Below are 23059 nucleotides of genomic sequence, written 5' to 3'. Positions count from 1 at the left end.
AAATATGAAAAACACAACAATGGCCCACAGATTGTAAACACATTATATATTCCAGTCCCCAAGAATGAGAACACCTGGGATTGCAATAACCACAGGACCACTGCATGAATTTCCCATGCAAGCAAAGTGATGCTCAAAATTCTACAACAAAGACTTTTACTTATATGGAATGAGAAAGGCAAGATGTCTACACTGGGTTCCAGAAAGGAAGGGTGTATCTACATTGTAGAATAAAAGCAGTTTGGCACCAGTTTAACTGCCATGACTCCATTCTACAGAATTCTGGGATTTGTAGTTTTGTGAGGCACCAGAACTCTATGACAGACCAGGCAGAATATCTCACCAAACTACAAATCTGCAGGATAAAGTCCTAGCAGTTAAAGTGATGTCAAACTACTTTAATTCTGCAGTGCAGAAACACCCAAAGAGGCACTACAGATATTTCACCCATACTTTGCATAATGGAAAGAACCAAAGAATTTCAGAAGAAAATCAGCCTGTGCTTTATAGATTATAGCAAAACCTTTGATTGTGTAGATCATGAAAAACTAGAGATCACTCTAAAAGAAATGAGTGTTTCACAACATTTGATTGCCCTGATGCACAACCTGTACACAGGACAAGAGGCCACTGTTAGCACAGAATACAGAGAAATGGAATGGTTTCCAATTGGCAACGAGGCCAGACAAGGGTGCATTTCATCACCCTATCTGTTTTTCTTGTATACTGAACATATCCTATGTAAAGTAGGTTTAAACTTCAGGGAAGGAGACATAAGAATTGGAAGAAGGAACATTGACCATTTCAGATATCCAGAAGAGGCTATACTACTAGCAGAAAATAGTGTGGTTGCTGAAAAAAGTCAAGGAAGAAAATGCTAAGGCAGATGAACATTAGGCAAACACAAATAATGACCAGATTATTTACATAACTTTGTTAGACAATAAAGACACTGAAATAGTTAAGCTAAACTAAGCTGAAATAGTTAAACTAAACCATCAATTGCATTACTAGCTATTACTTTATTTTTTAAAATAAATAAAATTGGTAAATCCTTGTTATCCTAAAAAGGTATTACAGGGAACATAATTATGTTTTCCAAGCCCTGTTCTACATATAGGAGAATCCTACACATTTGTTATAAAAGGCTCCATCTTGAAAACTACCCTGAGCCCTCTTCCAACGATATTAGAAGAGGGTTTACTTGGCCAGCAGACAAGAAAGGAATGGAGAGAGCAACTTCTGCATGTAGATGTAAAGGGGGTCACAAGGGTAAAAAGTTTGAGAACCACTGATTTAATCCAAGGACCCCAATTTTTGCCCTTTTTTGTCCTTTAGAGCAAGGTGGATGGGCACTAATACTTTTTCTCCTACCTCACGTTGCATGTAGACTGACACAGGCAAGCTGCTTTTAGGTATTGCTGTAGTGACAGTCTGAGAAGAGGTGCGTCGTATATGAACTCTGTTTACCCAGCTTGTATGGAAGGGAAATTACAAGCCTTTCCCTGCTCTCAATGATCTTGTTCAGTATGAAAGAGAAGACCTTTCCTGTGAGCAGAACAATCCTCTGTATTATTTATTTCTAATGTGTAATTTCCATAAGTAGATCCTCATGTCACCTTCTTCTCAAGCAAATGCCAAATTGGTCCTGAAGCATTTGGATGTGCCTTTGGTGAAGGTTGTCCATTTAAAAAAAAAAAAAAAATTGTATGGTTTCCCTAATTAACTACAGACTTCCTCAGCTTGGCCCTCTAATGTTTTCTCATCCCAAAACTGTGCCTGATAATATTCCAGTGGCTTGCATTTATTACAAAAAATAATCCGCAGACAGCAAGCAGACATCACACAGAGAGATCATTTCCTTAGTCAGAATAGAGAGTCATCCTGTCTCCTAAAAATGCATTGGTGGACAATGATACCAGCTGGCCTAAGGAGATATAAATTTACTGTTCTGAAGATTAGTAAAGAAAATAGAGGGAAGCATTAAGGAAATTACATTCTGATTCAGGCACCAACTGGCATTTTTATCATGGAAAAAGTTGACAACATGGGAGTATAAGGACGATCTGTCTCTCCTTTCCTCCCACCACCCCAGGTTGGACAGTAGTTGTGGGAGGGTATATTTGTCAATTTGTCTCTGCTTTGGATAATCAGCATCAGTGTGAAATCACAATGGTTCTCTCTGCTTTAGCCAGCGAGGTAGGCAAGTTCAACATGAGGTGTCACAATGAACCACCTCACTCTTTCTGATGAATTGCATCAGTGCAATAGAATCAGAGTGGCCAGTCTCCCTCCTTCTTTTAAACAGGAAACATCATTGTGACAACATTGTGTCACAATGGCCAGTATTCTCTCTCCTTTAGACAGCCTAAGGCCAGCAGCATAAGGCCAAACTGTTCCATTCAGACAGGGAAGTAGTAGCATTGACTCTCTCTCTGTTAGAAGGAAGCGAAGGCATGAGATCATGATGATCATTCTCTCTCCTTCAGATAAGAAGCCTCATCCCAGGAGTACAGTGGTCAATCCCTGATTCTCTGATGAAGGGCGTGAGTAAGTAAAACAGGTATCAGTATGTAGACAGAGGAGCATCAAAAAAGAAGAGGAGAACTGGTAAATGGCCACCCTGGTTATTACTGAGCTTCTACTTATGGTAAAAGCCAGCATGCTGTAGTGGTTTGAATGTTGGACTGGGTCTCTGCTAGACCAGGCTTCACGTTCCCACTCAGACATGGAAACCCCCAGGTGACCTTGGGCAATTCACACTATTTCATCTTTAATAGGAAGGTAATAGCAAATATTTTTCTGTATAAATTTTGGCAAGAAAACCCTATGATAGAGTCGCCTTTGGATGGAGCCAAAGGCACATAACAACATACAGCAAGTATTGTAGAGTGGGTGGGCATCAAAAAATAGCAGCAGCAACAACTGGCATGTTGGCAAATCAACAGGTACATCAAGGTGACAGCAACATGCAGCTTCTGCCTAGGGTGAAAAAGCACTCTTGAGAAATAATTTGGTAGACTTCAGGGAGAATAGAATAGGAAGCTTAGCACTCCAGACATACTGTGCATGGTGGGCACAGAAGCAGAGGGAGGGTGCAAGAGATACTAGGAGGCAGTAGGAGATTTTCCAGCTAACATGCTCAACATTCCATAAGTCCCCAGATCCACCATACCTTTGTCTTTTCTGTAATATTTGAGATACAATTGTTATTCTCTTAAATATGCACTCTTATGAACAATTAAACATCTTCAGAACTCAAAAGCCCCCTCAGCAAATAGAAATTAAAGACTTGTTGAAGGTGTTTCTGTTCCAGTCTGATAGGTGCCAGACCACCTAAGTTTCGTGTTAAAGCAAAAGTTGTTATCATTCAGTCCCCCCCAGATGATGTTGGACTGTAACTCCCAGCATTTGGTAGAATTGTCTATGTTGGCACAACATCTGGAGGTCTGCATGACTTCCATCCTTGTATTAGAGGTACAAGGATGGCGATGATGCCTTTACTAGGGACACCTCTCTGTGATCCTTCTGCAAAGAAGGTTATTAAGACTGAGAGAATCTACTGGGAAAGGGGGAGCGATGAAATTCAGATGGCAAGAGAAAGCTAGGGATGGAACAACTGCCAAATTGGCTGTTCTTTCCTTCTGTACCCTCAGTAGAGAATTCCCTGCTTCCCTTCAAGAAGCTGAAAAGGAACCTAACATTATAATTCATTGCCCAAGATCCAGCAACTGTAGTAGCAGAAGAAGAGAAAGCACATTCAATGGGAATTTATACATCTGTACATACACAAGATATAGCAAGGGAATGTTCCCGTATATATGGCTGCCCATACGCGTGCGCGCACACACACACACGGGGGGGAGGAGTGGATTGGGGTTGGCTGAATCAATACATGGTTTCCCAAACTCTAGAGAGATTATCACATGTCTATCACCTTTTCACCTTTTTGCCCAACTCAGCCACATCGTATACCCAATGTGGACTCTTGGTGCACTTTTCAAACCTATGATATTTTCCCATCCTTTAAAAAGTATGCTAGGAGTCTGGATCGGATACGCGGATAAGTTGGCCAAAAAGGTGTGTGATAAGATCCATTTTCACCTATTCAAGCCCATGCTCAGCCCGTGCCCGGATTGGGTGAAAATAGACATGTAATAATCTCCTGGGACATCTTATTATTGAGCAGCATGCATTCAGGTTGGCATTTAATCATCCCCTACAACAAGGATTGATAACTGCAGTGGAGACAGGGGCCATTTCAGCCCTGCACTCCACCCTGTGGGCAAGACAGCAACTCCCAGTGTGACTAGAAATGATGAGATGTCAATTCTGATTCTGTGAATTGGCTGATTTCTATGGGTTTGGGAGGGAGGGGTGAGGGTAGTTACAAGCAAGAGGTGTCAAAATGCCATGTTTTGTGGCAATGTGGGGGCAAACAAATTCTTTCTTAATATTTCAGGGTCTAGTGGTCTTCAGTTGTCTTCAGAAGGGCTTTGGGGTTGCAAAATGAGTCCCCAAGAGACCTATGTGGCCTATAGACTGCCCTTTCCTTACACCTGTCCTACAAGTTTCAGTTTGTTTCGGTAACTACATTTTTAAAGCAAAATGTCCAGTTGTGAGAATGTGGCTTCAGTGTACCACTAGAGGGAGGTAGCTTGTTAGGCATTTGGAACTTGAATCTATCCTTTGGGAAATGAAAAAAGAAAGCTTGGAGGTTTTGAAAGAGACTACTGTGGTTGAAGTAGCCAAGTGAAGAGGATAAGCTAAGTGAACATTACCACCAACGATCCCTTGGGAAACATCAGAATAGCATATTATTCAGAGTCGATTTTCATTCTGAGTGGGACACAAAGAAATGCATGGGGAAAACACTCCTGACTTCCTTTCAGCCACAAATTTCTTTGTCCTCGTCAAAGCCCAAAGATTTGGGTTTTTAATGCTAGTAGCGTCAGAATGAGTCATGGGCTGAATAAATACTCAAAAGTTTTTATCTGCTTACAATGATCACTGTCTGTAAGTAAGAACTTCCCTAACTTGCCTCGTTGGATGTATTCTGCTTTGCTCACAATAGTATCATCGGCTTGCAAAATCCACCCTGTGTCAAAAAGGAGATTGAAGAAAGTGGAATTGGGTAGTTCGACAGGGAAATGTTTGAAACACTAGGATTTTTCCAGATCACCAGGATCAACAAGTTTATATGGTATGACATATCTCTAAATCTCACAACTATAGAGAAAAATCCATTAAAGCATGCCACTAACAGGAAAAGCTACTTGTTTCTAAAAAAGGAACAAATTAAATAAAAGTTTATGTATGTAATTTAGGAGGTTCTAATGAGACTGTACCAGTCTAAGTCAGGACAATCTTATATCAAACATCATTAAGAAATGTCAGAAGTGGCCTTTCAAATTAAAATCAAAACTGAGCAATATTTTACTTTTAAGGATGAGGGTCTTACAGCTTTTCTTTATACAGTATACCAAGCATGAAATAACAGTAAGCAGTCACCAGCTAAAGTCACTGGTGCCCCATTTAAGTCTGGATTTTGATAGGATCAATGCAATTATTATTATTATTATTATTATTATTATTATTATTATTATTATTATTATCCTGCAGTTATTTTTGCTCAAATTCATTAAGAGAACTAGAAAATCATAATTAAGATTTTCATACCAGCTCTTAAGCGCTGGTAAATCACCTCTAAAATGTTGAGGAAGTGCATGTGTGCGAAAGCCTGTTGTGCTTCCTCATCATCAAGGAACTGTCGATTCCTTCTAGCATCACTGAAACATTCCAGGAGAAGTAATTCGTATGAACGAAAACTTTGCTTTCAGCTTATGATGAGGAAGTGTGCCACGCTTTCACACATGTGCATTTCCTCAACATTTTAGAGGTGATTTACCAGCGCTTAAGAGCTGGTATGAAAATCTTCTATGTTTCATTTCTCCAGTTTTCTCCTTGATGATGAATGGTAGATATTTTTCCCTCTGTTTATAAATCAAGACTCAGCTAAGAGATGCTCAGTTTTCATCAGACTCCTTAGAAAGGGGCCTTGGTTAATGTTTTGCTTTGCAAACCAAAATTTAGAATTGCAGGCCAGAAGTTACATGGGTCTTGGGGATGTCTCATTCACAGGGTCGGCATGAGTTGGGGATGACTTGAGGGCAGTTAACAAGAAGTTTGTTCCCACTCTAAATACAAGAAAGAGCTACCCTTCAATACACCTCAGTAATCATATTTACTTCGGCATGGATGAGTATTTTGTGGCCCTCAGATACTGTTGAACTTCAACTTCCAACAGTCGTCCTATTGACTGTTCTGGGTAGAGCTGCTGCAAACTGCAGTACAACATCTGGAAAACCACACAGTTCCTGCCGTGTGTTAGGAAGTAAGCCTTATTGGACATCACAGTTACTTCTGAGTAAGCATGAATAAAATTTGACTAAAGCATAGCCTTCAAACAGTATTTAGCATTTACATTTCTATACCACTTCATACTGAACTTAGCAGTCTCTAAGTGGTTTACAAAGTGTAAGCCAATTACCCCCAACAAGCTGGGTACTCATTTTACTGACCTAAGAAAGGCTGGAAGGCTGAGTTGACCTTGGAGCCCCTCAGGATTGAACTCACATTAAAATTTAAAATCAATTGTTAAAATACTGATAATAACAACAGTCTACTGGTAAATGGTAGAATGATACTTAAGGTGGGAAGAAATCATTAGCCGATTGTTCTATTCAGGGACGAATCCACCAGATAGGTGGGTTCTGAACAAGTTCCCTAAAGGAGGTGCTGGAATTTATTGTCTGTTGTGTGCTTGTGGCTGTTGCCCGATTAATCAGTGTTTAGCTTTTAAATGCTCTGACCTCTATAGCCTCTCTTTTCTTTCCTACAGTAGCTGCTGTTAGCTCTGTGTTGGCTGTTCAGACACTGCTATGCCTTCCTGGCCCTCTGCCTTACTAGCATGGCACATTATCTCACTCTCCTGCTCCTCTGGCTTGTCTTGCCGCTCTGTCTCACTATCTAACTGGTGATGCCACAACACACCCATAGCTGCTCATGATTCTGAGAGCTTAAGAACATCTTCAGTGTGATATTGTTAGCTGTGGAGCTTGGTGAGTTAACAAAGACCCAGGGAAACCACACTGCACACCAGTTCAACCGAGTCAGAATAATAAATCCCCTTCTCCCTTATATCTGAAGGAACCTTACTTCATATGGTATTCCAGTGTAGAGTGGTAGCAGCATTCTAGGGGCAGATTAATTTTAATGATCTTTTGGGGCTTGTCTGCACATAATTATATTGTGTGAATTGCTGTAGACTTTCACACATCACATTTAATTGTCTTTACTTTCCTGTGCATATTTGCATCTATTCACATCTATTCTCCCACCCTCTGCTGAAAATGTGTGGCCATTAAAATCTATGTGAAGGAAACAGATGACCACAGGTTTGATTATGCTCATTCTTGTGGATACTTGCAGATACTCTAGTAAAAACCACAAAGCCTTTTTGTGTGGAGTTTAAGTAGTTTTTCATCAGACCACAAAAGGCCCAAACTCCTGTGAAGCATGTGTGGCCAGATCACATTCTAATTGAATTCTATGAGGAGTATTCTAGTAATCTAGGCAAGCCCTTGGACAACAAATGGGTTCTGCTTCCACCCCAAGAGTGCAGTTTCTACTACATGACTGTGAACATACCCAAGATATATAAATCATGAAAAGTCCATTCTTTAAATTTTTTATTGTACAGTACAATACTTATTCAAGTCCTGTATTATCTCAGAAGGGCTTTACGTTTTCCTGACTTACCTCTAACAGTAGCAATTTCCCCATCTGCATGAGCCATGCACTGCATGGCAGTTGCTGCAACACATATTGGCATGCTGACTCTCTGCCCCAAGACTGTGGTCGACAGGTCCAGGGAAGACACATCCTTCAGCATCCGGGGGTATAACTTTAATCTGGCACAGATGGAAATGGAGAGTTCAGCTATTGACTTACTATCATAAAGCCTTTGTTCAGCACATAGGATTAATAATCAAAAGCAAACAAAATAAGCTGGTACGTCCAAGGTACCGCTAAAATAATTAATTCCATCTCTTGCATAAAACTTTCAGGTCCACTGCAGGATGGATGGATGGATATGTGTGTGTATGCACACATACACATACACATGTACACTTGATTTGGATGTCCATGAGTCTGAAAGTTTCAAGAAGACATAGCCAATTGTAGAGTCTTCAGTTTTTGTCAGGTACAACATTAAACTAAAAACAGGTAACATCATGCACTTTCAGGAGCTGCCAGAAGCCAGGTATCTTTGGTTATTAAATGGCTAGCTTCACTCTCTACAGCACTAAGGAAAATTTCCCTCCTGAATGACTCATAGACCAAACTTTGCTATCCAGAGGCATCATTGACTTAGCAAGCTCAGGCAGCGAAGTGAGGTGATTGAAGAAACAGATGGAGTTCCACTCTTCTAGCTTGGGGCAGCCAATTCTACTATATCTTGTACTAAACAATTATGCTAGTAAATGGTGGTTCTGAGACCCTTGTACAAGGGCCCATGAAAGTCCGTTTTTCCCTTTGGCTTTATTGGTAATGTTGGCTTTGTGTCTAAACATAAAAGTGACATTCAAGTAATGAGAAAATATCACATATAGAAATACTCCAAATCAGGGACGTAGCTAGGATTTTAGGAAGGGGGGGTCCAGACTAAGTGCCACCATTATAATGGGGCTTGGGTGCGGCGGTGCAGCAGCACATACCATTCATTTTTCTAATGGAAGGGGGGGTCCAGACCCCAAGAACCCCCCCTTGGCTACGTCCCTGTCCAAATGGGCATATAAATGAACAGAATTATATCACTATTAATCGAACTCTCATCATCACCTCTCTGATACCCAGAGAGTATAGTCATTTTAGCTAATAATTCAACCTAGCAATGTATTCTTGATGCATCCATTGTTTATGGCACATTTTGGGGAACATTAAACCCTTCTTAACATTTTCTCCCCCTCCTCTCAAGCTATGCAAGTTGTATTTCAATGACCTTGTTCTCACCCAGCTGCAGGGAAGCAATGACATGCCTTGCGTGATCAACTTGTGTAAACAAGCTGTCATTGGTCCTGTGCTTTATCAGTGAAGGGCAGTTTATTTTCTAAAGGCTTTCAGAAAGTCACAGATACTATGTGTCAGAAGTGATTATCAGAGGTTTGATTATTTTCTCTCACTCTAAGTTAAAATGGTGAAAAAGATATTTTAAATCGATTTACTTGAGTGTCCTCAGGCCACAGCCACCATGACCTTGTTGTAAAATCCATTTTCTAATCAATAATCTGGCTGAATGAAACTTTGGAAAAGGATTCTACCTACTGAGAACAGAAATACAGAAAGGGCAACCTTTTTTTAGCCCATCAACACTCACTTGGAGACAAGAAAGCAAACTGATCCTCTTGTGTTTTGCAGGAGGCATTTAAAATGGTGTGTTAATCAGTTTCATTTACACTGAAAATCTTTAAGATTCTTTTTTCAGTATCGAAAAGTAGAGCCACTGCCATAACCATATAATTAGTTCCTACCATCCTAGACAATCACTGGCCAGTCTCCAGTCTTTCTATTTATGACTAATGTCATAAACCAGGTGGTGGCATTGACAATCCAGCTCTAGCTTTTCTTGGATAAAGTGGACTATCTGGATCCTTTCAGAGCTGGTTTCAAACTTAGCTTTAGGATAGTAATAGACTGTATCCTCAGTGGATAACCTACATGAGAAACAGAACAGATCAAGTGCCTTCCTCTTGACTCTGCTGGACCTCTCAGAAATATTCAATACTTTGACCATGAGATCCATCCACAAACATGAAATTTGGAGGCCCCATTTTTCAGTGATTCTGGACTTGCATGGATTACTATTTCCAGAAGGCAATACTGACAGTCAGTTTCTTGAATGTGTGGTCTACAAGATTCCACTGTGTTGTCCAGTTTTTAAACAATATATGAAACCACTTAAAAAGCCATCTAGAATTTTCTGTTTGAGTCTCAGATGTGATTTTCATCAGTGTTGATGTTACCCAGCTTTCTTTCTTTTTTCACCTGATCCAAGGATGTTATGGATGTTTCAAATGTGGCTTGGATGCTGTGATGAATTTGTGTGGGGGCTAGTACTTAAATTCCACCAAACCAAGACAAATATTCTCAATGTCAGTAAAAAGAAAGATCCAGTATTTGGAGAAGAGGCAACCAGGAGATATATTGCTACCGGAGCACCAAATACATTCTTGGTTTTAAAGCCGATCCCCCACAACAACTGCTCTGGGTTGGAAGAAAGCTATCTAGGTGCTGGATGCTATTTCCAAGAGAAGGTTCAACACCTGGAGAAACTTCTTTACAACTATAGTTGCTGAAGAGCAGCCATAAAACTGAGTGTCTTTACGACACCCACAGTAATGGATCCACTAGCTACCACAGATTGGGAATGCCGTCTGTTCTGTAAGAGGTTGCGCTCCTTTCAAATGATCAGATCCACAACTTGGGACTGCTTATGGATCCATCATTAATATCCACATGCCTGCTGCAGCCAAGACATCTTTTGATTGGATTTGCCTACTACACCTGTTACAAACCTTCCAGGGGAAGATAGAACTGGCCATAGTGCCCCATGCCTGAATCAGCTCCAGTTTAGAACATACAATATATTGCACTGCCCCTGAAAAGTGCTGACAGACTGCTTCTTATGCACAATACTTCAGTCAAATTGCTTTTGGTGTGTGCTTCATAGATGATGTTTCACTTGTATTATATTAAGAGACATAGCCATGTTTGTCTATAATATCAGCATGCAAAGGAAATTGTAGCATTTTGAGACAAACTGAGAAAAAGAATTTGTAGCATAAGCTTTCATTGACTTGGTCTATTTAGTCTATGAAAGTTCATACTTGTACTATATTAATTGCACCGGTTTGTGATTTGTTTCTGGGTCCACACTGAAGATGTTGCTTCTTATCTACAAGCACCTAAAAGATTCAGGGCTGGGATATGCAAAGACTACTTCTTCCATATGAAGCTACCCATATCTTCTCAACTTCTTCAAGGAGTTTGCTATGCATTCCATTCTTGTTTGAGGCTAGGTTGGTGGGGAACATTAGCAGCAGGCCCTTTACCATAATAGCATGTACACTATGGTATTCCTTGCCCAGTGTGATTATAGTGCTGCCATTTGTAATAATAGTTTCAGGTGGCTAGTGAGGATATTTCTGCTCTCTTAAATAATAATAATAATAATAATAATAATAATAATAATAATAATAATAATAATAATTTATTTGTATACCGCCCTCTGGCAAACCAATCCGGGCGGTTAAACTGTTGATGGTTTTAAATATGGGGTGAGTCTATGCTCTGGGGTGGTTTAAAGCTACCTCTGTTTGTTTTACTGTGATTTTAATGTTTGTACATTGCCTTTGAGGCTGCTGCCACACAGCAGAAATAATGCAGTTTGACAGCACTTTAACTGTTATGGCTTAATGCTATGCAATCCTGGGATTTGTAGTTTGTTGTAGCACTAGAACTCTCAGAAAGAGAAGGCTAAATATCTAACAAAATTACAAATCCTAGAATTCCATAGCATTGAGCCATGGCAATTATAGAGATGTCAAACTGCATTAATTCTGCAGTGTAGAAGCAGCCTTATACCCTATTAGGGCAAATATATGATGCTGATATACTAATAAATACGTAAACAAACCAATTTGTCGCAAGGCTTATGTTCACCACATGCAAACCTATCAGTCCTTTTGTGGAACACCTTTTTGTGGGAAGACAAGCTTCACACTGAACAGAAAGTTAATCAATTGTAGGTATCATTAACAGCAAGCATCAGGTCAACACATCAACAGAGTACCACACACACCAAGGAACCAAAGGTGACCTAACAATTTAATATCAATAATTCTGGCTGCTGTGTTACAAATGAAATTGCAACTCTGATAATTGGCACATTGAAGATCCTCTTTCCTAATGAAAACTATGGGGGAGGTTAATGCAGAAGGCAACAATTTGATATAGTCTCCCATGACAGATGAGTATGAATTAAGGCTCTCACAAAAAAATGCTGCATCACACATATTTCTGTCCAGGCAAAATGGATCACTGATGTGTTTTTTTAAAGGTATAATCTGCATACCTCACAATTTCTATTCATATTAATTTAACTTAAATGTAACTATTGCTCAGTACATGTAGGAGGCTTATATAGGAACACTGAAGCAGTAGTAATCCATCATGCCAACCAAAGGGTTATTTCAGACCTAATAGATCATTTAGTACCATATTCAAACTATTTTGTAGCCTTGCCAGTATTAAAGTCCATGTTGGAAGAATAGACAGCAAACATGGTGTATCAGCAGCCATTAACTTGGTTAATTTAATCCTTTATTTTTCTATACTTATCAAAAGCTTCTAAAGAAAGTTCAAGACACTGAACTTTCTGAGAAGTGCAACCACAGTACAACTGTGGTTAGTGATGTGACTATGCCAGAGAATGCTAAAGGATAGTGAAATATCAGCTAATCAGCTAAATGTTTTTCTTGGGTTTCTGCCAGCTCAATTCCATAATTTAAAATGTAAATGAAGAAAAGAGGTAAGCTTGAATTCTGTGGCTGGTCTTCCCTCTTCTATTGCAAACCAAGATAGATTTGCAATTAAACACTTTACTACCAGTGTTTGCATCAGAAGTAGCAATTGTTTCAGGAGGTGAATGCTAACAAGTAAGACCTTCCTCTTTTGACAAATCTGGATTTGGAAATGTTGTACCATATTTTTTTTTTTAAAAAAAAGGGGGGGGGGTCACAACCCTAGCCATTGGATTAAAATTTTAAGCTTTTTAATTATGGCTAACAACATTAATAGCCTACTTTTTTGTTTGTTGCAATATGACACAACTCAGTTAATGGACTCCTCTGATTCCTATTTCAGAAGCCAAGCTATATTGCCTGTATTTTACTACCTTTGTTCTCAACCAGCTTACAGCCATTGGAGGACTGTGTGTGTGTCATTTTATTACACTTTCTATAGCATCCAAAGCAGACTGTAGGTGCTGGAGGCATCATGTATGCTATTTTAAAATTCTCTGTCTGATGAAGAAGACTGTGAAGCTTCAAAAGCTAGTTTGTTTTACACCATTTAGTTGGCCCAGTAAAAGTATTAGCACAGGATAGAATTTGAATCTTCTTGGGTTTGTTTTATTTTTATTTTATTGGTCAACATGGCTGTTCCTGCAATGTTTCTTGAACTCAGTCACTCCTTAGATGTCCAGCAGTTCTTGAACATATATGATCAGGTAGAAGCTGACTTCTCCGGACATTTACAGATGAGAAAGCACATTCCAATTGTAGGAAGCCATAATTTAATTTGCAGTTCATTAATTTCAATTTCATTCATCTAGTACCAAGACCAGGTTTTAAAAACGGGTTTCCTTCAACTAGAACAGGATAACACTACATCTGACAAATTGATCTTAGGGAATGGAAACTTCAGAAAGATATCAGAAATTCCACACTTGCTATCACAAGTAGTTTGTGGGTTTACATATATCTGTGTGGCTGAGATCTGATACTTCAGCATCAAACATTACAAGAGAAATGTGGATGAAGGTAGGAACAGATGCTGGTGATTTTCTGCTCTGCTTTCCATCACTTAGACTCTTAAAGCAATTGACTTGCCAAACAAACAATAAGCTAACCATTCCTTGATTGTAGAATACACCCCTTCAGTCATTTCTCACTGTGGGTGACAGAACTCAAAGGGAGTACACTGAGGGGCCATTCAGACTACCTTTTACCCCGGTTCAGAAACCGGATTAAAAGCAGGAAGTTCATATTGGCCCCGATTTTTTAACACCTGAATTTGAGGTTTGCACACCCGTTGAGGGGCAAATGCCCTTGGCACGGGTCTTTTGAAAGCGGAGTTTTACCTGTATCTTTTGATAAAAACCGGGTCCCGGGTGTTGGTTATCACCTATAAAGCCCTAAATGGCTTGGGCCCAGGGTATTTGGAGGACCGCCTCTCCCCATATAATCCGCCCCGCACTCTCAGATCGGTCGGGAAGCAATTCTTAAGGGTTCCCAAGACAAGATATACCTCATCTTCCCAAAGGGCATTTTCTGTTTCCGCCCCGCAGATCTGGAATTCCCTTCTCAACGAGCTCCGCTCTGTCACCTCCCTTGACCTGTTCAGGAAGAAACTTAAGACCTATCTCTTCCAACAAGCATTCCCCCATGTGCCTTGACATCTGTTATTCTCCCCCATTATACAGTTGCTTATCCAGCTAGTTTGTTTCTTTGGTTTTATTCTTGTGAATTTTACTGTGTTTTATTATTGGGATGTTTTTTATGATGTTTTTATATTGTATGTTTTTATATCGTATATTGCTTATATTTACGCTGTACCCTGCTTTGATCATTTTTTTGGAAAAGCGTGCTATAAATAAACAGTATTATTATTATTATTATTATTATTATTATTATTATTATGGCAACTCTCTAGGCTCGTTTTCCTTCCTAAAGGTTCTGTCTCCTCTCTGGAACCTTTACTCCATTCTGGAAGCCAACTGTTGGCTGTTGGCTGCTGCTGGCCAGACGTCTGTCTTCCTCGCAGGCTCCTTGGCTTGGTCCCCAGGTCTCAGGCCTCCGTTGACCATTTCCAAAGCCAGGGGCTTCCTCAGAGTGAACGAGGAAAGAGGAGAGGTCAAGCAGATTCCTTCCCTCCTTCTCTCCTTCCTTCCTTTCCTCGTTCTTTCCTTCCCTCCTTCCCTGTTCCTTCCCTTTTTCTTTCTATCCTTCCTTCCTTCCCCCTTCCTTTCTTGTTTTCCTTCCTTCCCTCCTTCCTTCATTTCTTCCTTTCATTTTTCTCTCTTTCCTTTCTTCCTTCCTTCCCCCTTTCCTTGTTCTTTCCCTCTTTCTTTCTCTCCTTTCTTTCTTGTTTTCCTTCCTTCCCTCCTTTTCTATTTCTTTCTTTCCTTCCTACTCTCCTTCCCTCTTTTTCCCTTCCTTCCTTCCTTCCTTCCTTCCTTCCTTCCTTTCCTTCCATCCCTCTTTCTTTCCTTCCTTCTCTCATTCCTTGTTTTTCCCTCTTTCTTTTCTACCTTCTTTCCCCCTTCCTTCCTTCCTTCCTTCCCTTTTTTCTTTCTTTCCTTCCTTTCCTTTCTGTCTCTTTCTTTCTTTCTTTCTTTCTTTCTTTCTTTCTTTCCTCCCTCCCTCCCTCCCTCCCTCCCTTCCCTCCTTCACTTTCTATTTTTCCCTTAGTTCCTCCTTCCTTCATTTCTTGTTTTCTTTCCTTCCTTCCTTCCTTTTCTTTCCTTCCTTCCTTCCTTCCTTCCCTCCCTCCCTCCCTCCCTCTTTCTTTCCTTCCCTCGTTCTTTGTTCTTTCCCTCTTTCTTTTCAATCTTCCTTCCCCCTTCCTTCCTTCCTTCCTTCCTTCCTTCCTTCCTTCCTTCCTTCCCTCTTTCTGTCTTTCTTTCTTGCTTGCTTTTACATTCTTTCTTTCCTTCCTTCCCTCCTTAACTCTCTTTTTTCCCTTAGTTCCTCCTTCCTTCATTTCTTGTTTTCTTTCCTTCCTTCCTTCTTTCCTTCTCTCTTTCCTTCCCTCTTTCCTTCTGACTTCCTTCCTTCTTCCTTCCTTCATTTCCTTCCTTCCTTCCTCCTTCCCTTCCTTCCTTTCTTTCCTTCCTTTATGCCTTCCTTCCTTGGCACTCTTACTGAGGCTATAATCTCCTTGTCTTCTCAGATGAAGGCAATCAAATGGGTTGGAGCCATTGTAAAAGCCCTCGCTGGTACAAAATGTCTGAAGTCTTGGCTCTCGTTCTTCTTGGTCAGCGATTACCGCAGATCCAAGGAGATGGGGACGAGCAGGAATCCCAACATCTGCAGAAACCAAGAGTAAGTTGGTTACAAGACAGGGCTGGGGGCAGGTGTTGCCAGTGGGGCTACATACAGTGGACCTTTGTTATCCGGTGGGGCTTGGTTCCAAGATCCCCCGTATATAACAAAATCCATGGAGGCTCAAGTCCCTTTAAATATAATGACATAGAAAAATGGTGTCCCTTATAAAAATGGAAAATCAAGGTTTGATATTTGAAATGTATACCTTTTTTGAACATTTTCAAACCGTGGATGCTTGAATCCGTGTATAAAAAAATCTGTGTACAAGAAGGGGCGACTGTATAGGAATCCAAAGCTCTGAACCAATAATCTTTTCTGTCACCTCTCTCTTTTCTGCAGGGAAATAATGGCTTTCTTGAAAATTCTGATCCTGAAGCTGGATCTGGTGGATGTCCTGCGTTAGCACCCTGCCTTCCATCGCAGTAAGTTGTGGTTCTCTCCATCTCTCTCTCTCTCTCTCTCTCTCTCTGGGGCATGGCTTTCCCTTCTGGGCCCAATACAAGGCGTTGGTTATTACCTTTAAAGCCCTACATGGCTTGGGCCCAAGTTACGTGCGGGAACGCCTCTCCCTAAACAATGCGCCCATAGTCTCAGAATAACTGGGAAGAATGTGTTAGAATATCAATCAACTACTAGGCTCATATCGACTTCCCAGAGAGCCTTTACAGTAGCTGCTCCGAAATTGTGGAATGGCCTTCTGGAAGAGATCCGTCTCATGGCCTCCTTGGAGACGTTTAAGAGGGCACTTAAGGCGGATCTCTTCCGGTGAGCTTACCCACCTGGCCCTGTGTAAGAGACATCTTCTGACCATTGTATAAGTTTATTGCATTGCCATTTGATGCTGAGATAGTTTTAAGATTGTTATTAATTTTAATGATGTGTTTTTATATGTATTTTATCTATGGATGTATGGATTTTAGTGGACTGTAATTCTGCCTCGATCCATCTGGGAGAGGCAGGAAAATATAAATAAACTATTATTATTATTATTATTATTATTATTATTATTATTATGGAAGATGCATGAACCAATGGCATCTCTTCTTCTCTTCTTCCATATCTCATCAAAGTCATTTCTTTTCCATAGTCCTTTTTTCACTTTCAGTTTACAAGCTAATTTGTCATTAATAGCTAATTTCCATATTTCTTTATACCAATCTTCCATTTCTACATTCATTTTCATTTTCCAATGTCTTGCTATAATACAGTTCGCGTTACGGGGGCGGGGCTTCTACCCCCAGGATGGGTGCTGGGGGTGGGGCTTCCACCCAAGGAGGCGGGGCTTCTTCCCTCCAGGGGGTGGGGCTTCCACCCCCTTGTCAGAGAAAGGGAGCCTCTGGCTCCTCCCCCTGGCATTTGCTAGTCTCTGAGGGTCTCTTTTGGGGCCGCCAGAGGCCGGCAAACGGGCTGCGGCCAACGGCACATTGTCCTCCGCAGTTTGCCGGCCTCTGAGGATCCCTTTTGGGGCCGTCAGACGCTGGCAAACGGGCCTTTCCTGCCCCAGATCTCTCTCTCAAGAGGGAGGTCTGAGGCTGGAAGGGCCGCGACTGAGCCCAGGACCTGGCACACCACCGTCCTGGGCTCCTCCACGGCCTTTCCTGCCCCAGATCTCTTTCTAAGGAGGGAGGTCTGGGGCTGGAAGGGCCGCAACGGAGCCCAGGACCAGGCCCGCCACCATCCTGGGCTCCCCCACAGCCTTTCTTGCCCCACAGCTCGCTCTCAAGAGGGAGGTCTGGGTCTGGAAGGGCCACAATGAAGCCGAGGACATGGCACGTCGCCATCCTGGGCTCCTCCACGGCATTTCCTGCCCCAGATCTCTCTCTGGAGAGGGAGGTCTGGGGTTGGAAGGGCCGCGACGAAGCCTAGAACATGGCACGCCACTGTCCTGGGCTCCTCCACGGCCTTTCCTGCCCCAGATCTCTCTCTCGGGAGGGAGGGCTGGGGCTGGAAGGGCTGCGATGTAGCCCAGGACAGGCCCGCCACCGTCCTGGGCTCCTCCACGGCCTTTTCTGCCCCACAGCTCTCTCTCCAGAGGGAGGTCTGGGGCTGGAAGGGCTGTGACGGAGCCCAGGACCCAGCACGCTGCCACTGCTCCTCCTCAGGGGCTTTTCCCTGCCCCCAACTGTCTTTCTGGAGACAGCTGGAGGCTGGGAAAGGTCTCTGGGGAGGAGCAACTGGCACGCGCCGTCGCTCTGCCTCCCCTTGCATTTTTCCCAGCCTCCAGTTGTCTCCAATAGGCAGCTGAAGGCGGGAAAAGACTGGAAGCAGGAGCCAGCTTCGTGCGCCTCTGGCTCCTTTTGCCCAGCACCATTTTCTTGCTTCCCGCTGTTTCTGAGAGAGACAGCAGGAGGCCCGATAATGGCAGGGAAGAGGATGAACCTCTTCTCTTCCCTCCCTTCCCCTTAAGTCTCCTCCTTCCCTCTTTCTTTCCCTTTGTCTTCCATCTTTCCCTCCTTCCTTCCTTCTCTCTCTCTTTCTCTCTCTTTCTCTCTTTCTTTTTTCCTTCCTTTCCCCTTTCCTCTTTTCCTTTATCTCTCCTTCCCTCCCTTTTCCTCTCCTCCTGCCTTCTTTCGTTTCCTTTGTATTCCATCTTTCCCTCCCTCCTCCTTTCCTTTTTCTTTCACTCCTTCCTTCCTTCCCTCTTTCTTTCGTTCTTTATTTCTTCCCATCCTTCCTTCCCTCCTACTCTCTTTCCTGCCTTTGTCTCTTCCTCCCTCCCTTTCTTCCTTTTGTTCATTCCCTCTTTCTCTATTTGTTTCCCTCCCACCCTCCCTCCTTCCTTTTGTTCATTCTTTCCTTTCCTATTTCTTTTTCCTTCCCCCTTCCTTCCTTCCTTCCTTCCTTCCTTCCTTCCTTCCCTCTTTCTTTCTTTCCTCTTCTTTCCTTCTTTTCTTTCTCTGTTCTTCTCCTTCTCTTCTTTCCTCCCTTCTTCTCCTTCCTCCTTCCCTCCCTTCCCCCTTCCTTCCCCTCTTCCCTTCTCCTCTTCCTCTCCTTCCTTCCCCTCCTTCCTTCCCCTCTTCCCTTCCCCTCTTCCCTTCCCTCCTTCCTCTCTTTCCTTCCCCTCTATCCTCCCCTTCCCCCTTTCCCTCCTTCCTTCCTTTCTTCCCCTCCCTCCCTCCCCATAAAAGCCAATCACATGAAATGGCCTTTCCCTCCCTCCCTCCCTCCCTCCCTCCCTCCCTCCCTCCCTCCCTCCCCCCCCATAAAAGCCAATCACATGAAATGGCCTTTCCCTCTCTCCCTCCCCCCTCCTTCCTTCCTTCCTTCCTTCCTTCTGAACATCTGCAGAGAAAGGCAGGAACCAGCTCCCAACAAAAGGCCAAGAAGGCGAGCAAAAGCAGCAGAGAGTCCGAAAAGGCTGGTGAACAACATCCGTGGTGCATCAGCAGAAGATACTGAATAATAATGTGCACCGCAAAAGAACTGAGATGCCGCTTCCCATGGTGCACACCTCCCCTCACATCTGTAATCAAATGAATGTTGCAGATTTTTGAAACAATGCAAATCCTCCTCATCAGTGGCAACATTGGACTGTCCAGACACCATGAGCCTTTTGGCAGAAACTGGTTGTGGCATTGGCCTGCATCCCTTTAAAATACTGGAGCTCAGTGGAAGAGATGGTATGAGTGGATCAACTGACTGCTCTATTGAACGATTATGACACTAATCAAACTGAAAAAGAGTGGTCACCAGTATTAGAAATATGTACCCAGAGATGGGTAGTGAGTTAGAGAGAGTAGTAACTGTTATGGGAATAGTTAGTGGAAGATCCACTGAATTAATAAGAATATAATAGAGAACTATTAGAAAACTTTATATGTTAAAGAGATTTTGATTTTGAGGAAGAATAAGACAAGAAGCTGTCAGAAATAACAGAATCAACTGTTGGGACGACATTAGGAAGTTAATTAGAGTTGCTATAACAAGGGTTAAGATATATTATGACATTAGAAGTTGATGATAGAATAAGCACTGTACATTATAAAGGAAGTATCTATTGGAATATGGTGTTAGATTTAGAGAATAACCCTTATGTCTTATCTGTTTCTTCTTTTTTTTCTTGTAAAAGTATTTATTTTAATATCTGTGATATAAATTAGAAAAATAAAGTTTAAAAAAATAATAAATAAAGCAGCAGCATATATCAAACATACATCTTACTATAGGTTTTGCCTAATAACCTTTGACTTCCTTTCCTCATAGCTGGTTCCACACCTTTTAAAAGGTTATACAGCTTTTAATTTCTTTCTTTGGTTTCATGCTTTGTTATCTCTGCTTCTTCCATTCAATATGTTCTAGCTTATTTAACAGTGTTTCAACAAGTCAGTATGGAATAAAACACTATTCCTAACAGTTGGTTTGTTGTTGTTGTTGTTGTTGTTGTTGTTGTTATCCACCCTTGAGTCGATCTCGAGTCATGGCGACCCTGTAGATGAGACATCTCCAAGACCCCTTATCCTCCACCACTCTTCACAGTTTCCGCATATACTGATTATGATTTTTATCTGTTCCCTACAGCCACGAAATTACCTGGATAGCTATCAATTGAACATCAATAGTAATTACTTTAAATGAGTGTAATGTTTAACTGAAGTGAGTAAACCATTATATCTAGATAGTGGTTAAACCTATTATAACCAATTACTTTTCATACCTAGAGATGACTGCTCTGTTGACTGAGAGTTCCCGCATGGCAGAGGGTTGGACTGGATGGCCCTTGTAGTTTCTTCCAACTCTATGATTCTATGCTCCTCTAACTTTGCAAAATTAGTACCAATAGTACCTATCTTTCTTTCCAAAATAGAATCAAGTCTTTCCAATCTTCTTTGTGTCTGGGCACTGATTTTCCCTTGATCATAACTATTAACTGATCTAAACGAATCATGTACAGTCAGCCCTCCACATTTGTGGGGGTTAGGGGAAGAAGACCACCGCGAATGTGGAAAAACCACAAACAACGCCCCTCTTTTCCCCCAGCCCTCCCGTCCCATTAACTGCCTCCTTGCCTCTTCTCCGGTGGGATAGCTGTCTTCCCCAGAGAGCTATCCCACCGGAAAAGCGCAAGAGGGGATTGATTCTCCTCCCTATTTTTCAATGGGATACTGCCTGGGGAAGACAACTATCCCATTGGGAAAGGGGCAGGGTTGGCATACACACCCTTCCTGGCCACTGCCTGCATCCTGGGCTTTTTTCCAGAGTAGTAAGTAGGAGGAGTGCGCATGCATGTGGACATGACCTCGTGAACAATCAAAACCACAGGTATCAAAGCTGCGAATGTGGAGGACCGACTGTAATCGGTTTGTCAATTTTTGTGCATAGATGATCTTTGCTGCTGTCCCCATAAACAAAATAATCTCTGGATATTTCTTTTCCATCTTATCACCAAGCATAAATAACATATTAAGAAGGTGCATCGGAATATTTATATTCAGAACCTTAGAAATCATTATGTGGATTTTTTGACCAGAATTTTCTAGCCTTTTAAACACAACCACCACAAATGTTCCTGGGTTGTCTTGACATTTCCAACAATGATTTTCCTTATTTTTAAGTACATTTTAGGTAACTTCACTGGTGTAAGATACCACCTCGGAAACAAGGACTTAGCACTTGGCACTAGCCTTAGCAATTTAGGGTGAAATATTACCAGTATCAAGTATTTTGCCATATTTACGAAATAAGATTAATACTTCCTGATGTAGGAAGAGAAAGCCACTCAGGAAAATCATTTATATTAACCAACAGTACTTGGTGATCACATTGCCCCGTCACACAAATACTACAAGAAATGGAATTCCCAGGAATTAAGAGAGATAGTTGTTCCCACGAATTAACAGGCTAGTTGTTGTATTCTGGCAGCCCCTGTTAATAACCTCTCAGAACACAGCTGAATCATTTGCCCTTAATGCTTATATTAGGAACTGCTATGCCACTGAAGACATAATTCTTTGCTAAATTAGTTCTCGAAGGAAGCAATGAGTTATTTCAGTATTTTCTTCCCACTGTGAGAATGTATTTGAAAACTGCATAGTTTTGAAAACTGCAAAAGTTTTTAAAGACTAATTGTAGTTTGGGACTTATTCGGCATGGGGTTGGGGGAATTGTACAGTAAATAGCATGTCTGGCATAGAGAACAATATGGGGGGGGGGGGGGGGAACACATGCAATTTTTGCACAGAATAAGTCACCAATGCCAATATTGCATAGGAAACAGCATTGTCTGCAGACAAAATAATATTTCTGTGTAAAATTTATTTTTTGCACAAAAATTCTGTTTTCCTCAGACTTTCTTTGTGGGAAGTAGCATTTTCTGCACAGAAAATTGTATTTGGTCCAACATCATAGACCTTTACAATTTTAATTTGTTGATATGACAAAGGGCACGACCTGAGATTAAGGCTATTACTCTTCTGTAGGAACCTATGGACTAGTGCTGAAGTATACAGATATGAGTTTAGAATCATTCCTACAGACAATCTATTTTCTTGCATTGCAACTTGACCCCATCATTCATGCCTTCCTATGTTTAATGTCTTTCATCTTAAATTAAATTAAAAGTTATGTCTATAACATTTAGACCATTAAATACTGTACCTTGAAAAGGCAGCTACATTTTCAGCCAGTGTTTGCTGTTCCTCAGCCCCAGACTTGTAATAATCATACACAGATTTCCGAAGAAATTTCTTAGCATATTGTTCAAAATCAGAAATGCAAATTGGTCTTTCCGACATAGTGCAAGCTATTTTGTTTTCTTTCGCTTCTTGGATCCTCCAGACGTGCTGGTTTTCTGATTGTTAATCATTAAATTAAAGCAAAGTTCGGGTGCCTTTACTGGTTTTGAAAGCAACCAGCAAAATATATAAGCCCCCTATTGACCTTTCTGCACTACTGCTTTGGACTTTGACATTGATTTCTCATTTACCAAATTAGAGCATGTGCCTAATGCATACCACCAACCGATGTACAAAGAAGCAAGGGCAAAAACAGCAACATTTGGGCATTCAGTACCTCACAATAGTCTCAACTCTTCTAAAATTTGGATGGCATAAATTTAAACAGGCAGATTTAATCTGATATTGATCCTACACATGGAGCTGTAGAATCAATCA

The 23059-nt window shown here is 41.5% G+C and overlaps 1 protein-coding gene across 1 annotated transcript in view; it reads right to left on the bottom strand.

Annotated features, from left to right (window-relative positions):
* The window catches only part of LOC149313548 (2-Hydroxyacid oxidase 1-like), a 47552-nt gene extending 24791 nt beyond the window's left edge, over window positions 1–22761 (bottom strand). The window contains exons 1-2 of the mRNA XM_089519307.1: window positions 22545–22761; window positions 7822–7973 (exon numbers count right to left, since the gene is read on the bottom strand). Coding sequence (XP_089375433.1) covers window positions 7822–7973; window positions 22545–22681 — 289 coding nt within the window. The 5' untranslated portion in view covers window positions 22682–22761. The remainder of the gene's footprint in view (window positions 1–7821; window positions 7974–22544) is intronic.
* Between the last annotated feature and the right edge of the window lie 298 nt (window positions 22762–23059).

Source organism: Sceloporus occidentalis, unplaced genomic scaffold (genome assembly GCF_023333645.1).
Source record: "Sceloporus occidentalis isolate IW3139 unplaced genomic scaffold, rSceOcc1.0.p SCAF_4, whole genome shotgun sequence".
In the NCBI taxonomy this organism is placed as follows: Eukaryota; Metazoa; Chordata; class Lepidosauria; order Squamata; family Phrynosomatidae; genus Sceloporus; species Sceloporus occidentalis.
Note: the sequence above shows the minus strand (reverse complement) of the source record. Positions and strands in the feature narration are given on the sequence as shown.